Genomic DNA, 23,377 nt, shown 5'->3' with positions numbered 1-23,377 from the left:
ATTTAGTACCTGGGAGGCAATAGGTTGTAGCAACAGATAGTGGGTGCTCCAGCATCAGGCCTGCCTGGGTCCAATCATGGCTTCAGTTCTCACTACCTCCGTGCTCCTGGCAAAAGTTACTTCATCTTCTTGAGCCTCCCTTGTAAAATATAAAGTGACTATCCCACTCGCCTGGTGTTGTGAGAAGTAATGGAAATAAAATGCCTTTTCCATGTGTAAATAATCAGTAAATGGTGGCTATCATTATCATAATGTCCTTTTACCAAGTGTTGCTACTTTACATGATTTAAGGACATTCAGTGACTGCTTGTGTTTGCATGCTCTGTGGTTACTTCAAGGCATGTTTTCTTAGGTGTGATAAAGTAATATGTATGTCACCAGAAACTGCTGCTGTATGAAAAGGTGTCAGAAGTGACAGAAAATTCTATTTGAGTCCCGTGTTTATGATAGTTTTCTATCACCTCATTTTAATGAGAATATGAACCTGTACCCAGTGTCTCCAAAATGCTTGGTAAAGGGAATGTGATCTCTATTCTCTTGTGACAGAGAGTTAAAAAGGACCAGGGTGTTTTCAGGTACAAGTTACAAAAGAAAAGGAAAACAAAATGATACTTCATTTTGGCTTCTGAGGTCTCCCAGGAAAATGATGGGAGTCCTGGTATCCTCATTCTTTCAGATAAATGTGCAAAAAGCAGAAGACGTGGGGGGATTTAGTCCTTGGTGGATGGATGTGGGAGTTATAACTGAAGATGAAAATGAAATGAAAAACAAGAGCACCTTGCTGGAACTCTCCTTGTCTAATCCAATTGCTTTACTATCACCATCAACGATTTTTTACGTATAGGCTGAACTCAAACCTGGGTGTTACTCTGTGAAAGAGTAACCATGCCAAAGCCTCAAATATTATTACAACAAAATCCAAAGCATAAATAGGCACTTAAAACAGGTATGTCTCCCCCAAAATGTTAAATCAGGAGTGATTAAAAGAGCCAGATTACTCATGTAAAAATGGGGAATAAAAGATAACAAATTCTTAAATCAGATTTTAAAAATAGGCAAACCATGGGTATTTCATTCTATCTGCTTTACCCCTTCTTGGAATAAATTTTTTTATTAGACTGAATGTGGAGATTCTGGGGAACCTTGGGATGTTCTTGAAATATGTTTGAATTGTCAATTTTGTGCTAAATGTAAGTACAAAATAACATTTCATATCATTAAGAAAGTTTATAAGGTTTCACAATCACTGTTTTAACACAGAAATCTGTTTATTAAACCCAACAAAACAGAGAAAATTATACCAGCCCTCAGCTTTTGAATTTTCATTTAAATAAGCAAACTCTAAATCCACACCTTAAAAGATGTTTGTGCATCTATGTATTTCCAAAATACTCATATTTCAATAAGATTTTCACATTATATTCACCAACAGTATCACAAAAGTTTTTTTTGTTTGTTTTTTGTTTGTTTGTTTTTTGTTTACGTAACTGTAAGGAACAGTAATTCTAGAAACACTAGAAGAAAAAAGCATAGCAATGTCCACAGTTACAAGAAAAAGTGCACATTACTTGGTCACAATCACAGTCATTACTTGAAAACTATATGTAACAAGTAGTTAAGAAATATCACTGATGCCTTAAACTTATTATCAAAAACCAAATGACAAATTTTACATGAAATAAGGCAAATTCAGGAATGCACAAAGAATCTGTAATCCAACCAAAGCTAAACAGAAAAAAATTGTACAAGAAGCATAAACTGATGTACTCCTCCCTAAATATTTTAAAAATAGGCTTGCCTCAGTGCACAAAGAAAACACTATGTGTATCCAACACTATAAAATAAGAGAAAAGGACAAAGTATGGGGAAGAGGAGGGGACAGTTCATTGTAAATTGTAGCTGCATCCACTGAGAGTTCTTTACATCATTTTTACCTACAACTGTAAATTATACAAATCATATCAGGAGAGGTAACGGTCTTTTTGGAAACTATTTCTGAAAGAGAGAAAAGAAAACTACACACGAGTGCAAATTTTCAGATTGTCACTTGCAACCTCTTAACATTCAGTCATCGACATCCAATGGCTGCTATAGGGATGCCTGTAAGATAGCAGCGGCAATCCTGGGAGAGCAGCTGTAAGAAACCAAGATGTCATTTTTTTTTCAGTGATATGTCTTTTTTAATATTAAAAAATTCTGTGGTGAAAACCGCTATGGTAAAGCTGCAGTGCTGCGTGGGATGCTTGAGACCAGCATGAGTGCAGAAATGCAGGCTTCTCTTGGAAGTAGTTCCTGATGTAACGATTTAAAGAACGTAGGCAAGGTGTTTGTTTTTTTGTCCCCCGTGTTATTTTTGTAGAAAGAATTTGGAAAGAGGAGAAGGCAAAGGGATGTGGAAAAGGTACTTACAGTAGTTTCTCAAAACAGTTTTCTTTTAGGACCTATGAAAAAGTTACCAAAGTAAAAATGACAATTCTGAATGAAAAACAAGTTTTCTTTTTATAAAAATTACATTTTTTTTTTAAAATACAAGATCCTTTTCATTGTTATATCCTGTAGCAACAAGAAATTTTGGCTTTTTTTTTTTTTTGCCAGATACCGCAGCTTTCCGTCCAGTAAGTCAGTAGCAAATTCCACTAATATTTCAGTTGGATCTTGAACTACTTTTTATACCACAAGCTTCTTCTGTTTTATCCTTGATTTAGGAATACACAGCCTTTAAAAATTTTTGCCCCAGATATTTATGCTGGCACACCGAAACAAAAAGCAGTAGGCTGGACACATTAAAGTATCTCAAGTACTTCAGAGGCCAGAGTTCCTTTGAAGCACCTAAACACACCACTTTATGGATCAAGGACAATGTGGCATAATGGAAGTATTTCTCTTAAGACTGTGCAGTAAGACCAGATGCATCTCTGCTGGGAAATCAAAATGTCATTAGTGGAAACTGCAAATTGAGACCTCAGTGAAGAGGATCGTCATTGGACTCAGTTCTGTTGTAAAATAAGATTTTCCAGTTCATCTGCAGAACGCAGTAAAAATGCAGCGGATTCTCGATATCCTGCAACCAGCTGTCTCACTGCATTGATTTCAGTTGGACTCAGCTGGGGTCTGGAGCTTGAACTGCTGGAGGATCCTGAGCTGGTCGCCAACTGCCTCTTCATGCTGAGATCAGTGGGTCCTAGAAAAAATCAGCACAAATTAGACAGGAACAATTTTTCTTCTAGTATCTTGAACATGAGCATTAAATAAATTATTGTTGATTTAATTGACCTATTCTTTCGTGAGAAGCTACTGATACCCTTAATCAAATACATCTGTTCTCTGAAAGACAGAAAAGCAACAGGATGAGAAAAGAGCAGCTGGATTTTCTTAGACCCCTGGTCTAGCCTCTGGTGTTCACCTCTTATTGTAGAAAGACAGTGAACACCTTCTCTTAACATGTGCTTTTTAGAAAATTCAATGTTAAGTCCACCTTCCACAAGTATAAGCTTCTCTGCAGTAGCAGAAAATGATGGGAATCACATTGTTTTATTTGCTATATTTCTTAAAAAATAATTTAGATCCCACCAATTCAGAAGTGAAAGGAGCCTACATGGTGAGACTAACGACCCTAGATTACACACTTCTCAATTTATTTACCTATGTATGTATTTATTTATTTTTGCCATTTTTAAGATTTTGCTTCATTACTATTTTTTTCTGCTCTTTATTGGAGTATAATTGCCTTACACTATTGTTCCAGTTTCTGCTGTACAACAAAGTGAATCAGCTATACTTCTACATATATCCTCATATCCCCTCCCTCTTGAGCCTTCCTTCCACCCTCCCTATCCCACCCCTCTAGGTCATCACCGATCATTGAATTGATCTCCCTGTGTTATGCAGCAGTTTCCCACTAGCTATTTTACATTTGGTAGTGTATATATGTTGCTACTCTCTCACTTCGTCCCAGCTTCCCCTTCAACCCCGACCCTGTGTTCTCAAGTCCATTCTCTACATCTGTGTCTTTATTCTTGCCCTGCCACTGGATTCACCGGTACCATTTTTTTAGATTCTATATATATGCATTAGCATATGGTATTTGTTTTTCTCTTTCTGGCTTACTTCACTCTGTATGAGACTCTAGGTCTATCCACCTCAATACAAATAATTTCATTCCTTTTTATGGCTGTGTAATATTCCACTGTAAATATGTGTCACATCTTCTTTATCCATTCTTCTGTTGATGGGAATTTAGCTTGCTTCCATATACTGGCTATCGTAAATAGTGCTGCAATGAACATTGTGGTACATGTATCTTTTTGAATTATGGTTTTCTCAGGGTATATACCCAGGAGTGGGATTGTTGGGTCATATGATAGTTCTATTTTTAGTTTTTTAAGGAGCCTTGATACTGTTTTCCATAGTGGCTGTACCAATTTACATTCCCACCAACAGTGCAGGAAGGTTCCCTTTTCTCCACACCCTCTCCAGCATTTATTGTTTCTAGAATTTTTGATGATGGCCATTCTGACAGGTGGTGAGGTGATACCTCACTGTGGCTTTGATTTGCATTTTTCTAATGATTAGTGATATTGAGCATCTTTTCATGTGTTTGTTAGCGAATTGTATATCTTCTTTGGGGAAATGTCTATTTAGGTTTTCTGCCCATTTTTGGATGGGGTTGTTTGCTGTTGTGAGCTGCATGAGCTGCCTGTATATTTTGGGGATTAATCCTTTGTTAGTTGCTTCATTAGCAAATATTTTCTCCCACTCTGAGGGTTGTCATCTTGTCTTGTTTATGGTTTCTTTTGCTGTGCAAATGCTTTTAAGTTTTATTAGGTCCTATTTGTTTATTTTTGTTTTTATTTCCATTATTCTAGGAGGTGGGCCAAAAAGGATCTTGCTTTGATTTATGTCATAGAGGCTGTCTTTTCTCCATTGTATATTCTTGCCTCCTTTGTCAAAGGTAAGGTGACCATATGTGTGTGGGTTTATCTCTGGGCTCTCTATTCTGTTCCATTGATCTATATATCTGTTTTTGGGCCAGTACTATACTGTCTTGATCACTGTAGCCCTATAGTATAGTCTGAAGTCAGGGAGCCTGATTCTTCCAGCTCCATCTTTCCTTCTCAAGATTGCTTTGGCTATTCGTGGTCTTTTGCATTTCCATACAAATCATAAAATTTCTTGTTCTGTGAAAAATGCCATTGGTAATTTGATAGGGATTGTGTTGAATCTGTAGATTGCTTTGGGTAGGATGGTCATTTTCACAATGTTGATTCTTCCAATCCAAGAACATGGTATGTCTCTCCATCTGTTTTTTTATCGTCTTTGATTTCTTTCATCAGTGTCTTATAATTTTCTGCACACAGGTCTTTTGCCTCCTTAGGTAGGTTTATTCCTAGATATTTTATTCTTTTTGTTGCAATGGTGAATGGGATTGTGTCCTTAATTTCTTTCTGATTTTTCATTGTTAGTGTATAGGAACGCAAGTGATTTCTGTGCATTAATTTGGTATCCCGCTACTTTACTAAATTCATTGATTAGCGCTAGTAATTTTCTGGTTGCATCTTTACGATTTGCTATGTATAATATCATGTTATCTGTCAAGAGTGACAATTTTACTTGTTCTTTTCCAGTTTGGATTCTATTTATTTCTTTTGCTTCTCTGATTGCTGTGGCTAAAACTTCTAAAGCTATGTTAAATAATAATGGTGACAGTGGGCATCCTCGTCTTGTTCCTGTTCTTAGAGGAAATTCTTCCAGTTTTTCCCCATTTAGAATGATGTTGGCTGTGGTTTGTCATATATGGCTTTTATTATGTTGAGGTAATTTCCTTCTATGCTCACTTTCTGGAGAGTTTTTATTATAAATAGATGTTGAATTCTGTCAAAAGCTTTTTCTGCATCTATTGAGATTATCATATGGTTTTTATCCTTCAATTTAACATGGTGTATCACATTGATTGATTTGCATATATTGAAGAATGCTGGTATTCCAGGGATAAACCCCACTTGATCATGGTGTATGATCTTTTTAATGTGCTCTTGAATTCTGTTTGCTAGTATTTTGTTGAGGATTTTTGCATCTATTATTCACCAGTGATACTGGCCTGTAATTTTTTTTCATAACATCTTTGCCTGGTTTTGGTATCAGGACGATTGTGGCCTCATAGAATGAGTCTGGCAATGTTCCTTCTTCTGCTATATTTTGGAAGACTTTGAGAAGGGTATGTATTAGCTCTTCTCTAAATGTTTTAGAGAATTTGCCTGTGAAGCCATCTGGCCCTGGGCTTTTGTTTGTTGGAAGATTTTTAATCAGTTTCAATTTCAGTGCTTGTAATTGGTCTGTTCATATTTTCTATTTCTTCCTGGTTCAGTCTTGTAAGATGGTACTTGTCTAATAATTTATGTATTTCTTCCAGGTTGTCCAATTTATTGGCATACAGTTGCTTGTAGTAGTCTCTGATGATCCTTTGTATTTCTATGGTGTCAACTGTTACTTCTCCTTTTTAATTTCTAATTCTGTTGATTTGTGTCTTCTCCCCTTTTTTCCTGATGAGTCTGGCTAATGGTTATCAATTTTGTTTATCTTCTCAAAGAACCAGCTTTTAGTTTTATTGATCTTTGCTATTGTTTCCTTCATTTCTTTTTTATTTATTTCTGATCTGATCTTTATGATTTCTTTCCTCATGCTAACTTATTTTGTTCTTCCTTCTCTAATTGCTTTAGGTGTAAGGATAGGTTGTTCAATATTTTTCTTGTTTCTTAAGGTAGGATTGTATTGCTATAAACTTCCCTCTTAGAAGTGCTTTTGCTGCATCCCATAGGTTTTGGGTTGTTGTGTTTTAATTGTCATCTGTTTCTAGGTATTTTTTGATTTCCTCTTTGATTTCTTCAATGATCTTTTGGTTGTTTAATAGTGTATTGTTTAGCCTCCATTTGTTTGTATGTTTTACATTTTTTTCCTGTAATTAATATCTTATCTCATGGCATCGTGGTTGGCAAAGATGCTTGATATGATTTCAGCTTTCTTAAATTTACCGAGGCTTACTTTGTGACACAAGATGTGATATATCCTGGAGAATGTTCTGTGTGCACCAGAAGAAAGTGTATTCTGTAGTTTTTGGATGGAATGTCCTATAAATATCAATTAAGTTGAGATGGCGTAATGTTTCATTTAAAGCTTGTGTGTCCTTATTTATTTTCTGTTTGTATGATCTGTTCATTGGTGTAAATGGGGTGTTAAAGTCTCCTAATATTATTGTGTTACTGTTGATTTCCCCTTTTATGGCTGTTAGCATTTGCCTTATGTGTTGAGGTGCTCCTCTGTTGGATGCATAGATATTTACAATCGCTGTATCTTCTTCTTGGATTGATCCCTTGATCATTATGTAGTGTCCTTCCTTTTCTCTTGTAATAGTCTTTATTTTAAAGTCTAATTTGTCTGATGTAAGTATTGCTATTCCAGCATTCTTATGACTTCCATTTGCATGAAATATCTTTTTCTATCCCTTTACTTTGTCTGTATGTGTCTCTAGGTCTGAAGTGGGTCTCTTTCAGATAGCATATGTAGGGGTCTTGTTTTTGTATCCATTCAGGCAGTGTGTGTCTTTTGGTTGGAGCATTTAATCCAACATTGAAGGTAATTATTGATGTGTATGTTCCTGTTACCATTTTCTTAATTGTTGGGGTTTGTTTTTGTAGGTCCTTTCCTTCTCTTGTGTTTCCTGCCTAGAGAAGTTCCTTTAGCAATTGTTGTAAAGCTGGTTTGGTTGTGTTGAATTCTCTTAAATTTTGGTTGTCTGTAAAGCTTTTGATTTCTCCATCAAATCTGAATGAGAGTCTTGCTGGGTAGAGTATTACTGGCTGTAGGTTTTCCTCTTTCAAGATTTTAAATATATCCTGCCACCCCCTTCTGGCCTGCAGAGTTTCTGTGGAAAGATCAGCTGTTATCCTTATGGGGTTAACCTTATATGTTATTTACTGCTTTTCTCTTGTTGCTTTTAATATTTTTTCTTTGTGTTTAATTTTTGTTAGTTTGATTAATATGTGCCTTGGTGTGTTTCTCCATGGGTTTATTCTGAATGGGACTCTGTGCTTCTTGGACTTGGTTGACTATTTCCTTTCCCATGTTGGGGAAGTTTTTGACTATAATCACTTCAAATATTTTCTCAGACCCTTTCTTTTTTTCTTCTTCTTCTGGGACGCCTATGATTCAATGTTGGTGCACTTAATGTTGTCCCTGAGGTCTCTGAGACTGTCTTCCGTTCTTTTAATTCTTTTTTCTTTTTTTCTGCTCTGTAGAAGTTATTTCCACCATTCTAACTTCCAGCTCACTTGTTCTTCTGCCTCAGTTATTCTGCTGTTGATTCCATCTAGAGTACTTTTAATTTCAGTTATTGTGTTGTTCATTACTGTTTGTTGGCTCTTTAGTTCTTTTAGGTCCTTGCTAAATGTTTCTTGTATTTTCTCTTTTTTGTTTTCAAGATTTTGTATCATCTTTACTATCATTACTCTGAATTCTTTTGCAGGCAATTTGCTTATTTCTTCTTCATTTATTAGGTCTTATGGGTTTTTATCTTGCTCCTTTGCCTGCAAGATGTTTCCTTGTTTTCTCATTTTGTCTAATTTACATATTTGAGGTCTCCTTTCCTTAGGCTGCCTAGTCATAATGCCTCTTGCTTCTGTTCTCTGCCCCCTGTGGTGGGGTTGGTCCAGTGTCTTCAGTAGGCTTCCTAATGGGAGGTACTGGTGCCTGTGTTTTGGTGGGTGGATCTGGGTCTTTTCCCTCTGACAAGCAGGGATGTGTCAGGTGGTGTGTTTTGGGGTATCTGTGAGCTTAGTGTGACTTCAGGTAGTCTGTGTGCTGATGGGTAGGTTTGTGTTCCTGTTTTGTTTGTAGTTTCACATTGGGCATCCAGCACTGGCAGTTGCAAGCAGTTGGGCGAAGCTGGGTCTCAGACTCCGATAGAGGCCTCTGTGTGAGCTCTCTGCAATTAATATTCCCTGTAGCTGGGGATTCTCTAGTGGTCTCGCATCCTGGACTCAGTGCTCCCTCCCCAGAGCCTCAGGCCTGACTTCTGGTCGAGGAATCAAGACCCCACAGGTCACTTGTCCCAGTTCTGCAGGGATCTTTATAGTATTTTCCTCTGCCCAAGGTTTTCTACTAGTGTTCAGCTGATTTTCTGTGAGAATTGTTGCATCTATTGATGTATTCCTGATACATCTGTGGAGGGAGATGAACTCCATATCCTTCTTTTCTGCCACCATCTTTCTCCTCTCTTCAGACTTCTCAGTTTAGAACAGAGGAAACTGAGGACTGCAGGAGTTCAATGGCACATGTAGAAGTCAATAACTTTTAGGGACATGAGCTGTGTATTTTTTTTTTTTTATTTCAGACCAATGCTTTTTCCACCCATTTGATTAGTATTTAAACGTTAATATATTAGACTGAAGTTTGCTTTAGAAGTGTGTTGTAAGTATATGATTAGTATAAATGATACCACAAAGAAACTAGACTTGGAATACTACTTTAGGTATTATTACATACTTACTTAACAATATTTATTTGCCCAAAACATTCATGTGTCAACACTTTTTTCCTTACATATGTTTAACTAAATCATATAGGTCTGCTTTTTGATGACATTTTTATAAGTATTTATTGAAATAATTCATAAAGTGGCAAAACTCTTCAAGTATTTGTGTTAAGATTCTTTGTATGATTATTCTTAGATTATTAATAGGTTTTTATTATATACCTAAGCATTCATTTTTATAGTTCTTAACTTTCATTAAGCAATTGGTATAATTATTAAATTTGCAGTAATAAATTTAAAATCCTTGAAAATATTACTAAGCACATAACTAAAGGCATGCTCCAAAACTGTAGTGATTCTATAACTTGAAAGTATTTTAACAGATTTTTTTCCTATAATAATTTTTCATATAGTAGTATTCATTTCATAACTAAAATGAGTGATGTTATTTTATCCTTCTAGTTCTCCTTGAAGCGTAATGGAGACAGATCAAGATCCATTCCCCTCCACCCTCTCCCAAAGGGAGAAAAGGACTTCTGTCAGCTGGCGGGCAGATGTCCCATAAGAGGGGAATAGCTTCACTTGGAATTTAATTAGGACAGAGACAAGAGTAGCGCTCAAGAACTCTGACATCTGAGAGAAACTTATCTCCGCTTCTGCCATGGCCTTTCAGAGCTTTGATTTTCTATCAGGAGGTGGCTGCCATTTGTTCTCCTGTTCACAAAATCATGACACAGATATAAAGGGAGAGATGCAGGGATGCTACACTTGCAACTAAGAATACTGAACAAGCAAATCATTAACAGCAACTGTTTGGAAAATTCTGAGTGGATTAAGAAAGCATCAAGATGTAACAGGAGTTTAGGTCTCTGAATGAACCAACTTTATACTTTCCCTTACATTCAAGAATTCTAGCATGAATCTTATTTATTTATTTATTTAATTGAAGTATAATTGATCATTTCTGCTGTATAGCAAAATGATTCAATTTTATGTATACACATACACATTCTTTCTCATATTCTTTCCATTATAGTTCATCACAGGATATTGAATATAGTTCCCTGTGCTATACAGTAGGACCTTGTTATTTATCCATTCTATACGTAATACTTCGCATCTGCTAATCCCAAACTCCCAACCCATCCCTCCCCCAACCCCCCTCCTCCAGTGGCAACCACAAGTCTGTTCTCTACCTAGTACAAATCTTTATGAAAGAAAATTGAAAGAATTTCCCTCTCAATTATGTAGATACCTAGTGTCTGGTTGGCTATCACAATTTTATTAGAAAGTGTAACATTTTGTGATGATTTTGCTGCCCTGCCAAGTTGCTGATGGCATCTTGAACTGGAATTGAGAAAGGGTGAGGCAGGAGCTCCAGTTCTTTTTGGGGTGAGAGAGGTGGTTATTTTATTCTAATACTGCAGTTTATGGATAACTTTTTACCTCTGGCTCAAAAGTCTACACTTCCAAACTAAGACATGGCTTTCACTTTCAGATTTTTATTAACATAGGCAAACTTTAGATAGCTCAGTAATTGAGAAGCCATTCATAGCTCTGTTACTTTTCGTTTTGGAAGAAAGTTGATTTCATTATCTTGGCTTCTTTTGGATCTACAGGATTAGGATTGAGGATATAAATCAAAGGTACAAAGAATTCTTTTTGCTGAATTTTGATTATTCACATCATCAAAGTTATGAGGTTGGACAGTAAAGCAAAAAATTTAAAATATTCACAGATGAATAAATTATTTAACTAGCAACTAGTCAAACAGCCCTTTCCTGTTCATCACTAGTTTTCATTTCTGCCTCATTGAGTCGATGTCATATCTGACTGGTTTGGCTTAATGCAAACAATATAATACAATTAGAATGCATGTAAATGCATATAAAGCAAAATTTCAAATTTTATCAAGATGCTGAATTTAAAGAAGTCAGAAAGTATTCTTATAGACCTGATCAAATCACAGACAAGGCCACTGAAAACTATGGTTCTGGGAAGAGCAGGACCAGTTAATAAGAAAACTGACCCACTAGATGCTTCATGAGAAAATGATTTGAATATCAAATGTTAGGGCATATATCCAGGAAATTTGACAAGGCCAATTTTATATAAGTACAGCTGACCCTTGAACATGTGAGGGTTAGGGGCACCCACCCTTTGCCATGGTTGGAAATCCCTGTGTACCTTTGAGTCTGTTAATTTCTTCTGTACAGCAAAGTGACTCAGTTATATATATATATATACATATACATATATATATATATATATATATTTTCATATTTTCCACTATGGTTTGTCATAGAATATCGAATATAATTCCCTGTGCTATACAGTAGGACCTTGTTGTTTATCCATTCTATATATAATAATTTGCCTCTGCTAATCCCAAACTCCCATTCCTTCCCTCCCCCACCCTCACTTGGCAACCACTAATCTGTTCTCTATATCTGTGAGCTGTTTTTGTTTCATAGATATGTTGATTTGTATATTTTAGATTCCACATATAAGTGATATATGGTATTCACCTTTCTCTTTCTGCCTTACTTCATTTAGTACAATAATCTCTAGGTCCATCCCTGTTGCTGAAAAATGACATTATCTCATTATTTTTGATGGCTGAGTAATATTCCAGTGTGTGTGTGTGTGTGTGTGTGTACACATATACCACATCTTCTTTATTCATTTGTAGATGGACATTTAGGTTGTTTGGCTAATGTAAATAGTGCTTCTATGACCACAGAGTTGCACGTATCTTTTTGAATTACAGTTTTGTCTGGGTATATGCCCAGGAGTGGGACTGCTAAATCATACAACTCTGTTTAGTTTTCTGAGAAACCTCCATGCTGTTCTCTATAGTGGCAGTACCAATTTACATTCCCACCAACATGTAGGAGGGTTCCCCTTTCTCCACATCCTCTCCATCATTTGTTATTTGTAGACATTTTAATGATGGCCATTCAGACTAGTGTGAGGTGGTATCTCACTGTAGTTCTGATTTGCATTTCTCTAATAATTAGCAACTTTGAGCATCTTTTCATGTGCCTATTGGCCATCTGTATGTTTTCTTTGGAGAAATGTCTATTTAGGTCATCTGCCCATTTTTTGATTGGGTTGTTTGTTTTTTTGATATTGAACTGCATAAGCTATTTGTATATTTTGGAGATAAAGCCCTTGTTGATCACGTTGTTTGAAGATATTTTCCTCCATTCCATAGGTTGTCTTTTCATTTTGTTTATGGTTTCCTTTGCTGTGCAAAAGCTTGTAAGTTTAATTAGGTTCCATTTGTTTATTATCGTTCTTATTTCTGTTGCCTTGGGAGACTGACATAAGAAAACACTGGTACAATTTATGGAAAAGAATGTGTTGCCCATGATCTCTTCTAGGAGTTTTATAGTGTCATATCTTATGTTTAAGTCTTTAAGCCATTTTGAGTTTATTTTTGTGCATGGCATAAGGTTGTGTTCTAATTTCATTGATTTACATGTAGCTGTCCAACTTTCCCAGTACCACTTGCTGAAGAAATTGTCTTTTCCCCATTTTATATTTTTGCCTCCTTTGTCAAAGATCAATTGACCATAGGTGTGTGGGTTTTTTCTGGGCTCTCTATTCTGCTCCATTGATCTGTATGTCTGTTTTTGTGCCAATATCACACCACTTTGATTACTGTAGCTTTGTAGTATTGTCTGAAGTCTGGGAGGGTTATGCTTTCTTTTTCCTCAGGATTGCTTTGGCGATTCTGGGTCTTTTATGGTTCCATATACATTTTAGCATTATGTACTCTAGTTCTGAGAAAAATGTCATGGGTAATTTGATCAGAATCACATTAAATCTGTAGATTGCTTTGGGTAGTATGACCATTTTAACAATATTCTTCCAATCCAGGTGTATGGAATATCTTTCCACTTCTTTGAATCATCTTTAATTACCTTTATTAATGTTTTGTAGTTCTCAGCATACAAGTTTTCACCTACTTGATGAGGTTTATTCCTAAGTATTTTTTATGTGATTTTTAAAAGGGATTGTTTATTTACATTCCCTTTCTGATATTTCATTGTTAGTATAAAAAATTTGTAAATTTTTGCAAAATGGATAGCTGGTGGGAACCTGCTATATAGCACAAGGAGCTCAACTCAGTGCTCTGTGGTGACCTAGATGGGTGGGGTGGGGGGGGGGGGTGAGATGCAGGTCCAAGAAGGAGGGAATATATGTATACATATAGCTGATTCACTTCATTATACAGCAGAAACTAACAACATTGTAAAGCAACTATACCCCAATTTAAAATACATTTAATGTTTAATGGGGACCTTGTTTAATGAAAAACGAAGTTGGTAGTAACAAAGGTGAAAGCTGTGGGGGCTCAGAGAAAGAGGGGCAACGAGGACTGCAATGGTGGGATGATGAGCAGGACACAGCCTCCCAGCACTTGTCTCCTTGCTAGAAATTCACACGTCCCTTCTTGGAGCCTCTCTGCAGTCTGATGGGACAGCCGAGCAGGATAACTTGCCCCATTTTATAGTTGGAGAAACTGAGTTACAGATAAGTTCACTGGCTTGCCCAAAGCCACACACAGTTACTGGTTTTTCTTCTTGCACCACTGTGGTCCAGCTCAGGAGAAATATTAGTAGTTGAGCAGGGGAAGACAAATTCCCCCAAAGGAATAGCAAACAAAGGTGTGGAGACAAGCAGGAGTGTGCTGTGTAAAGTGCTGGCTGGAGCCAAGTGGGGATATAATTCAGGGGTACTTTTCTTTAAAGCCAGAATTTATTTCTATTTTAAAATATTCAGGAGACTTTAAAAAGGCCCAGTGTCCCAAAGATGTCTGGGTTTAATACAAGATTATACTGAAGTGGTGTCTCTTTGTTCCTCCTTTGCTAGAGCTTCAATTTGGTTAATCACATGTGCTGATAATTCTTCTAGTTGGCTAGTGGTGATTTCCACAGACTCCTGGCAACTTTCATAAGTGGCCATCAGTCTATGAACCACACAAAAGCAATACCAGAAACACTGGTGAAATGTTTGCAGTTTCTTCTCAACATACTTCTTGCATTATTCTTTGAAACCAGGTCCTCTCCTTAGCAGCTTGCATAGCTGAGATCATGGTGAGTCTTATCTGCTATTGGAGTAATGCTGGTTTGGAAAAAGGAGTTTGGAAGTGTTACTTTCTCTTATGTTTTTTGGAAGAGTTTGAGAAGGACTGGTATTAGTTCTTCATTGAATGGTAGAATTCATCAGTGAAATTGTCTGCTCCTAGATTTTTGATTACTGATGTGATTGCCTTACCAGTAATTGGTCTACTCAGATTTTCTAGCTCTTCATGATTCAGTCTTGGTAGGTTTTATTTATAGAAAGTTATCCATTTATTCTCAGATGTCCAGTTTGTTAGCATGTAATTGTTCATAGTATCTTATCATCCTCTATTTCTGTGGTTTCTTCTTTCATTTCTGGCTTCATTTATTTGAGTCCCCTCTTTTTTTTTTTAATGAGTATAGCTAAAAGTTTGTCAATATTGTTTATCTTTTCAAAAGAATAGCTCTTATTTTCATCTTTCTATTGTCTTTTTCATCTCTATTTCATTTATTTCCACTCTGATCTTTATTTCCTTCCTTCTGCTAACTTTGGGCTTAGTTTGTTCTTTTCTAGTTCCTTGAGGTGTAAAGTAGTTTATTTGAGATATTTCTTGTTTCTTGATGTAGGCATATATTACTATGGGGTTCCCTATTACAATTGCTTTTGCTGTATCTCACTAGTTTTGGTATGTTATTTTTCCATTTTCACTAGTCTTGGAGTATTTTCTGATATCCCTTCTAATTAAATCTTTAAGCCACAAGCTACTTAACAACCAATGGGTCAATTTGTACATATTTATCAATTTTCTAGTGTTTTTCTTGTAATTGATTTCTAGTTTCATAACTTTGTGGTCAGAAAAGATGCTTGGTATGATTTCAAACATCTTAAATTTATTAAGACTTGTTTCATGGCCTAATATGTTATCTATTCTAAAGAATGTTCCATGTGCACTTGAGATGGACTATTCCATACATGTCCATTAAGTCAATGATCTAACGTCATTTAAGGCTGATGTTTCCTTACTGATTTTGTCCGGATGACCTATCCATTGTTGTGAGTGGCATATTAAAGTCTCCTACTGTTATTGTACTGCTGCCTATTTCTCCTTTTAGGTATATTAATACTTTAAATAAGTCAGAGTTCTTATGTTGGGTGCATACATATTTACAAATGTTATATCATCTTGTTGTATTGACATTTATAATTAAAGGCCTTCTTTGTCTCTTATTACAGTCTTTGTCTTAATGCCTATTTTGTCTGATGTAAATATAATGACTCCTGCTTTCTTTTGGTTTGTATTCACATGGAATATCTTTTTCAATTCCTTCACTTTCAGTCTGTGTGTGTCCTTACATCTGAAGTGAATCTCTTGTAGGCAGTATCTAGATGGGTCTTGTGTTTTTAATCCATTCAGCCACTCTGTCTTTTGATGAGACAATTTAGTCCACTTGTATTTAACAGAATTATTGATCTGTATGTGCCTATGGCCATTTTATTGTTTTCTGGCTGTTTTGTAATTCCTCTGTCCTTTCTTCTTCTATTTCTCTCTTCATTTGTGATTTGATGATTTTTCCAGACAAAGACATCACAAGAAAAGAAAATTACAGGCTAATATTCCTGATGAACATAGATGAAAAAAATCCTCGACAAAATATTAGCAAGCTGAATTCAATAATACATTAAGAGGATAACACATTATAATTAAGTTTGAATTATTCTAGCAATGCAAGGATGTTTCAACATCTGCAAATCAATCAGTGTGATATACCACATTAACAAAATAAAGGATAAAAATCATATGGTCATATTAACAGATGAAGAAAAAGCATTTAAAAAATTCAAAATTGATTTATGAAAAAATTCTCAAGGGTATGGAGGGAATGTACCTCAACATAATAAAGGCCATATATGACAAGCCCAAACTAACATCAATGGTGAAAAGCTGAAAACTTTTCCTCTAAGATCAGGAGTAAGACAAGGATGCACACTCTCACCACTTTTATTCACCATGGTATTGGAGTTCCTAACCAGAGCAATTAGGCAAGAAAAAGAAAAACATTCAAATTGAAAAGGAAGAATTAAAAACTGTCACTATATGAAGATGACATAATATTATGTATAGAAAACCCTAAAGACTCACTAAACCTGTTAGAACTAAAAAACAAATTCAGTAAAGTTGCAGGATAAAAAAATTAATATTAAAAAATCTACTGTTTTTCTATATACTAATAATTAACTGTAAGAAATAGAAAGTAAGAAAGCAATCACATTTACAATTGTATCAAAGAGAATAAAACATATTTTGTAGTACGGGTCTACTAATGAGAATAAATTGTTTCTTAGGGGGAGATAACATGTTGCTTAAATGGAGTTCTAATTTAGTGTTCCTTATCATCAAAATCAATTTTAAGTGTTCTTTTGTTAATTTGGACCTATACAGAGACTGTCTCTATTTCACCTATGAAAATGGCTTAGTGGAAGATAGATTTTTCCAAATACTGATATCAGTCCACAAGAATATGATTTTAATTGAGCATATTCATTACTTGAGAATAATTTATAGTATTCTATTAGATTATTCTCTTGATATTTGCCTTTTAGCATGTCACTGCATGCAGATTAATTACTTCCAATTGCAGGTTAAGCTGGAAGCTCTTCAACTGAACAAGGAAAAAGATTTTGAAATATGGCAAGTTACTCTGTACTTGCATCGAGGTCCATAGAAACATTGCTAAGCCTGCAGTATGTGTTCAGTAAATATATCCACTAGAAAATTGTGTGGGAATGGAATTTTAATTTCTTTTTAAAATTTTGACAGTATGGGATGTTTATAAAGCAGCTAACCATTAATTAATTGTGATTCAAACAATATTGGTCATCAACAAAATGGCTTTACCATAGCATAGACTTCACATATAACCACTGTTCTGCCTTGTATTTAGATTGAATTCATCAAGAAACATTGTCAATTCTGCAGCAAATGCTAAGTTCCAAAGCCATTCATTGCTTGATAGTAAAGCTTGAGAACAGTTCTTCTTGTTCAGGAAAACTTCAATCTTAGCCCTGACCTGAAAATAAAAATGCAATAAAACTTGTACTGCTAAGCCATCAAACTGTTGTGTGGTGGAGAAATTAGGATATTAGATTCTGTTTCTGACAAAATTTCACAGAACTGATAACAATTAAATAGATTAACACAAATGAAGTTTTTAAAGCTGATATTACTGTTTCAGTAACACTTGATTCAAATGTTTTCCACATATCTGCTGATAAATAGTTTAAGGAATAACCATATGCCTTACTTAAAAGCAAACTTTGTAATTTTATCCAAATAAGCATCCTTTTGCTTCATACATTTTAGAACATGCTATTTCAGGTCATGCTGAATTAGTTTTTTTCTTAACTTTGAAAGTATACTTAGCTAAAGTTGCTCCACTCATACTGTTCACAGATACTAATTCTGCCACTTCAAATTCATCACTGATTCCTCAAATAAACAACAGAACAGTAGCAGAAACATCTCAACTTATTGAAAGACAGAGGAAACAACTTAAAATCAGTTGCCTTGTTTTTAATTGACTATTGATATTGTCAATATCTCAATTTCTTGAACCACTAAAGCACTGTTTTTGCTATATTACTAATAGGGAAGTTAATTTTCTCTGGACACATTTCTTCAGCTGCTGCAGTCCAACACAATTTAATAAATTCATCATCAGTAAGTGAAGTGATTTTTCTGGCTTGCTTAATATATGAGCCACTTGTAAACTTACTTGGTTGCAGGTTCATTTTCATTTTATATTTTGATCAGGTGTTTAATAGAGGTAATTTATTGATAATATTTTCATACTTTTCTGTCAAATGGTGAAAAAAAATAGCCATTATTCTTCAGCATCCTGGCTAAATTAGCTAATGTATATAAAACATCCAGCATAGGGCCTGGGTTATAGCAGATGTACACAACTAGATTCAATGTGCTAATGAGTTACATTTATATTCACAAGTGATTGCAATAAAATTTGATTTTCTAATACTATTCTTGATGATAGGATTACAGTAGCATCCTGGGTTGGGGTGCTTTCCACTTCTTTTTCTTTGTCTCTCTTTTAGATCTGTTAGTCTAAAATGAAGATTTTCTAGTCCTTGAAGTTTTGGTACTCGTTTGTAAAACCATCTGGATCTTATTTTTTTAATGCACAGATTTTTATAAGACTGATTCAATGTAATCATTAAAAATATCTATTCTTTTCTGAGTCAGTATTGGTCAATTATACTTTTGTAAAAGAGTCATATCTCTAAATTTTCAAGTATACTTGCATAAAGTTACAAGTATTTTATAATTTAATCTTTTCCATTATTTTTATGCTTCCTTTCTCTTACTTCATCTTGCCAGATATTTCTGAAGTCCTTTCAAAGATTCTGCTTTTGATTTTGTTGATCTTCCTAATCGTGCCTATGTTTTCTATTTAATTTCTCTATTTATTTTCTTCTATATGCCACACTTTCTCCGATCTGTTTCTAACTTATTGAGTTAAATGAGTGCCTCATTAATTTTCTATTTTTTCTAGCATGTGTGTCAAAATACCATCTAGTTCCATCACACAAATTTAATGTGTAGAATTTTCATTCTCATTAATTATAAATATTTTTGAACAAAATGCTATCAGTATATTAATCATTATTTGTCACCGCTTGTTTAGATGGTCAATATGTCTGAGAGAATGTGTATTATCAGATAGCTGTGGCAGGTTTTAGACATAACCAGATTAAATTTTAATTACCTTTTCAAATCCAAAGGATTTTTCGAAAAGATTTTTCCATCAGTTTCTGAAAGAAGTGTGTTAAAGGTCTAAGGCTATGATTGTGGATATGTCAATTTCTTCTTATAATTTTGCTGTCCTTTTATTTATTAATTTTGAAGTTATGATATTGGGGTTCATAGTTTATAGACAGTTGTGATTTCCTGATGAAATGTTCCCTTATCATTAGGTTGTAAATTGTTTGTTCCAAAGCCTTTGTCTTAAAGCCAAATTTTGACTTCTTAGTGTATCCACACACACACACACATACTCTCTCTCACATATATTACAAAAATTTCCTTTAAATACTTCTCCAAGATTATGTTTTGTATGGGTCTTTTATATCAATATAGAACTACATTTTATTTATACATCTGCCTAAGAACCTATCATTTAAGAAAAATAGACTGTAACAGAATAAGACCTGACGTGTTAATAAATGGACTCAGATCACTCCATCTTCAGGGGACTTACCCTTTGTTTGAGAGAAGATCTGATACTATAGTTAAGTGGGAACCATCTGTCTCCTCTGAGGTCTATGTCAAACTGAAGATATAGTCAACCCATTTGGGTATAACTGTAGGCCTAATATGATCATGTTTTCAAGCACTTAACTCTTCTTGATCTCATCACATTTACTGTTCTCAACTTAAGAAACACTGATATCAATATTAAGCTCCCAAAGAACAGGGTGTTTGTCTATAAAGCATGTAATAGGTTACTGAGATACATATTCTACAGATATCTAGGAAAACATAAGAAGCAAGACATATGTCACTGTCAAGGCCAGGTAGTTGTTTAAGGCCATGTAAGAGAGAAAAGAGGATAGCTCCTCTCCTTCCCCCAGATTATAAATATTCTTTCTAGCAAAACTAAGGATCAAACGCTGACAGCAATTACATGTTGAATTAGTATGGGAATATATTATGATGGATATCTAACTTGAAGGCAATTTTGATTGTTTACTTTAAGCTAATTCTCAGTGTTCTATACATTTAAAAAATTATACATGATTGATTGTCATGAGACAGATTTAGCTGAGTTTTTATATGGTTCAAAGTACAAATATCTTGGACCTGCCTTTAAAAATTCACCTATTAAATTTCCCCTTTACCAAGTCTTCCTATATTTCATTTTTCCCCCACTGTCTTAATCCATTTGTTTTACTTCATTTTTATCACCTAAATGTACCTTTCTTTTGAAGATGAAAAATCACTGTTAAACACCTCAGCATTTTTTAAATAAATTTATTTATTTATTTTATTGGCTGTGTTGGGTCTTCGTTGCTGCACATGGGCTTTCTCTAGCTGTGGCGAGCAGGGGCTACTCTTCATTGTGGTGTGCGGGCTTCTCATTGCGGTGGCATCTCTTGTTGTAGAGCACTGGCTCTAGGCGCATGGGCTTCAGTAGTTGCGGCACATGGGCTCAATAGTTGTGGCTCATGGGCTCTAGAGCACAGGCTCAATAGTTGTGGTTCATGGGTTTAGTTGCTCCACGGAATGTGATATCTTCCTGGGGCAGGGATCGAACCCGTGTCCCCTGCATTGGCAGGTGGATTCTTACTCACTGCACCACCCTGGAAGTCCAACATCTCAGCATTTTTATTCTCATGTCAATGAGATGAGAATACAATTTTCTACACACTCAATTTGAAAAAGAGTCATTTTCCCCCCCTTGGCCTTTCTAATCTTTCCTCTACTTAACATTAGCTAATTGCTGGTACTCAGCTCTATAAAATGCCCGAGTTTATCTACTGTGTGGTCTTTCTATTTGAGCATCAAATTCAATATTTTGTAGATACCTGACTAATCATTTTTATAAACTGTGGGATGATCTAAAAGTATGAAACACTGTCTTAGAGTCTGAGAAATTTGTGAGGGGAAAGACTCAGCGTGTTTCTGTTTTCTGCCTATATTTTGGAAAAAATACAGAAATATTGCAGTAGGGCAAGAGGAGAGTTACTTTTTAACTTCAGCTGGCTCAAACATACTATATGAGGGCATAATGAATTATATTATTTAGGAGTTTATGAATTTATATGTAATTTATATATACATGTAGATATATTGATATATTTTAGTAACAGGAATAAATTCCTAAAATCAGACAAAACCAAAGGTCCGTTTATTATTTTTCAGAGACCCCAAGGGGCCAGTAATATCACAATTGCTTGAACTATTGGCTTCTGCTTTTTCTGGCCACTGCTAGTCTTAAATTTCTAGGAATTTCCAAGAATTAGTAAGAAGTGTAGTAAACAAGGGGCATGATAAGATGAAAACCTCCAGAATGGCTTCAAGAAAGACTAGACGTTTATTTTATTACTCTACGCTTTTATTTTGTTCCATTTTTAAGGGAACAAAAAACCAATAAGTTTCAACTTTAAGTGTAAGTTATAAAATGTATCTGTTTATGTGTATTTATTCAAATTTCAAGAAATATTTGAAGACCTTTGAAAGGAGTAAATTAGATGAAATTCTACCTTTATTAAAGTACTGATAACTCAAGTAAATAGTAAAAAACAAACAAAACTAATAAATTTGGACTTGGACACAGGTTTCTTCTCCAAATGATAAAATCTCACTGATTATACACATAAAAAAGACACAGCACATAGTGATAAGATCATAAAACTAGCAAGTGAAAAACCTGTGTTCAAATCCTAATGAAGAAAACTTCTAGCCATGTGAATTTGAGCAAACCATTTACCTTCTGCCAGTGCTAATGAAAAATAAGACTACTTTCATCTGTCAGATAATTGGAGCAAGGAAAATTAAATTAAATTATGAGTGTTAAACAGTCTAATAAGATGTTTTTTTCTTAACTGGGACTCTACCCTAGCCTTAACTCCTCAGTGATAATAAAGGATTCAGGGATTATTTGTGTTAAATTTTAAGGATTTATTCAGTTGATGTGACTTATTTTAGTAGTCAATGTTCTCCAGAGAAACTGAACCAACAGGGTGTGTGTGTGAGTGAGAGAGAGAGAGAGAAATACACAATAAGGAACTGGCCCACTTGATTGTGGAGGCTGGGAAGACCAGGCTGCTTGCAGTGGGCAAGCTAAAGACCCAGGAAAGCTGATGGTGTGGATATAGGCCAAGTCCTAAGGCCTAAGAACCAGGAAAGCTGATGGTAAATTCCAGTCCAAAAGTTGGCAGACTCCTTACCAAAAGATTGCTGACACTTCATTTTGAGTCTAGAAGCAGGAAAAGATCAAAGTCTCAGTTCAACCCCTTAAGCAAAATGAGTTTGCTCTTCCCGTAGTCTTTTTGTCCTATTCATGTCTTAACTTGATTGGATAAGGCCCACCCACATTAGAGAGGGCAATCTCCTTTACCTAATCTACCAATTCAAATGCTAATTTCATTAAGAAATACCCTCCCCCATACACCCAGAATGTTTGACTAAAAGTTCAGGCATCCTGTGGCCAGTCAAGTTGACATATAAAAATAACATCACATTAATATATCTTATTATAAATTTCCCTCTGATTCCAAATGGCAGGCATTCTAAATTACTTTTAATGTACTGAGATAGTTATTCAGGACAAGTTTAACAAATAAGAATTGCCTTTTGTTCTATGTGCTCAGTAGGAATACGAATTACTTTAAATTCTTGAATACTGAACACACATCCACACTAGTTCATACCACAATGATTAAAAAGCTTAGGGTGGACATAGACAAGATGGTTGAGTAGAAGGATGTGAGCTCATGTCTTCTGACAAAAACACCAAAATTACAGCTGCTGAACAACCCTTGACAAAAACAAAAAAACAAACAACAAACCTGGAACCTACTAAAAAAGATACCCTGCATTCTAAAACAAAGAAGAAGCCTCAACAAGATGGTGAGGGGGTGAGGCACAACTGTGATAAAATCAAATCCCATATCTGCTGGGCGGGCAACCCACAAACTCAAAAATAATTATACCACAGAAATTCTCCCATGGAAGTGAAAGTTCTAAGCCCCACATCAAGC

The 23,377-nt window shown here is 35.2% G+C and overlaps 1 protein-coding gene across 6 annotated transcripts in view; it reads right to left on the bottom strand.

Annotated features, from left to right (window-relative positions):
• Nucleotides 1-2,591: 2,591 nt before the first annotated feature.
• The window catches only part of NOL4 (nucleolar protein 4), a 400,651-nt gene continuing 379,865 nt past the window's right edge, over nucleotides 2,592-23,377 (bottom strand). For 4 of the 6 annotated variants that reach the window (XM_057699285.1, XM_057699288.1, XM_057699286.1 and 1 more), the window contains one exon: nucleotides 2,988-3,181. In XM_057699285.1, the coding sequence (XP_057555268.1) occupies nucleotides 2,988-3,181 (194 nt within the window). Of the gene's footprint in view, nucleotides 3,182-23,377 lie in introns of all 6 variants that reach the window. The other 2 variants (XM_057699284.1, XM_057699287.1) reach the window with 1 other exon arrangement.

Source organism: Hippopotamus amphibius, chromosome 11 (assembly GCF_030028045.1).
Source record: "Hippopotamus amphibius kiboko isolate mHipAmp2 chromosome 11, mHipAmp2.hap2, whole genome shotgun sequence".
In the NCBI taxonomy this organism is placed as follows: Eukaryota; Metazoa; Chordata; class Mammalia; order Artiodactyla; family Hippopotamidae; genus Hippopotamus; species Hippopotamus amphibius.
The sequence above is the reverse complement of the archived record's forward strand: the minus strand, read 5'-3'. Positions and strand labels throughout refer to the sequence as shown.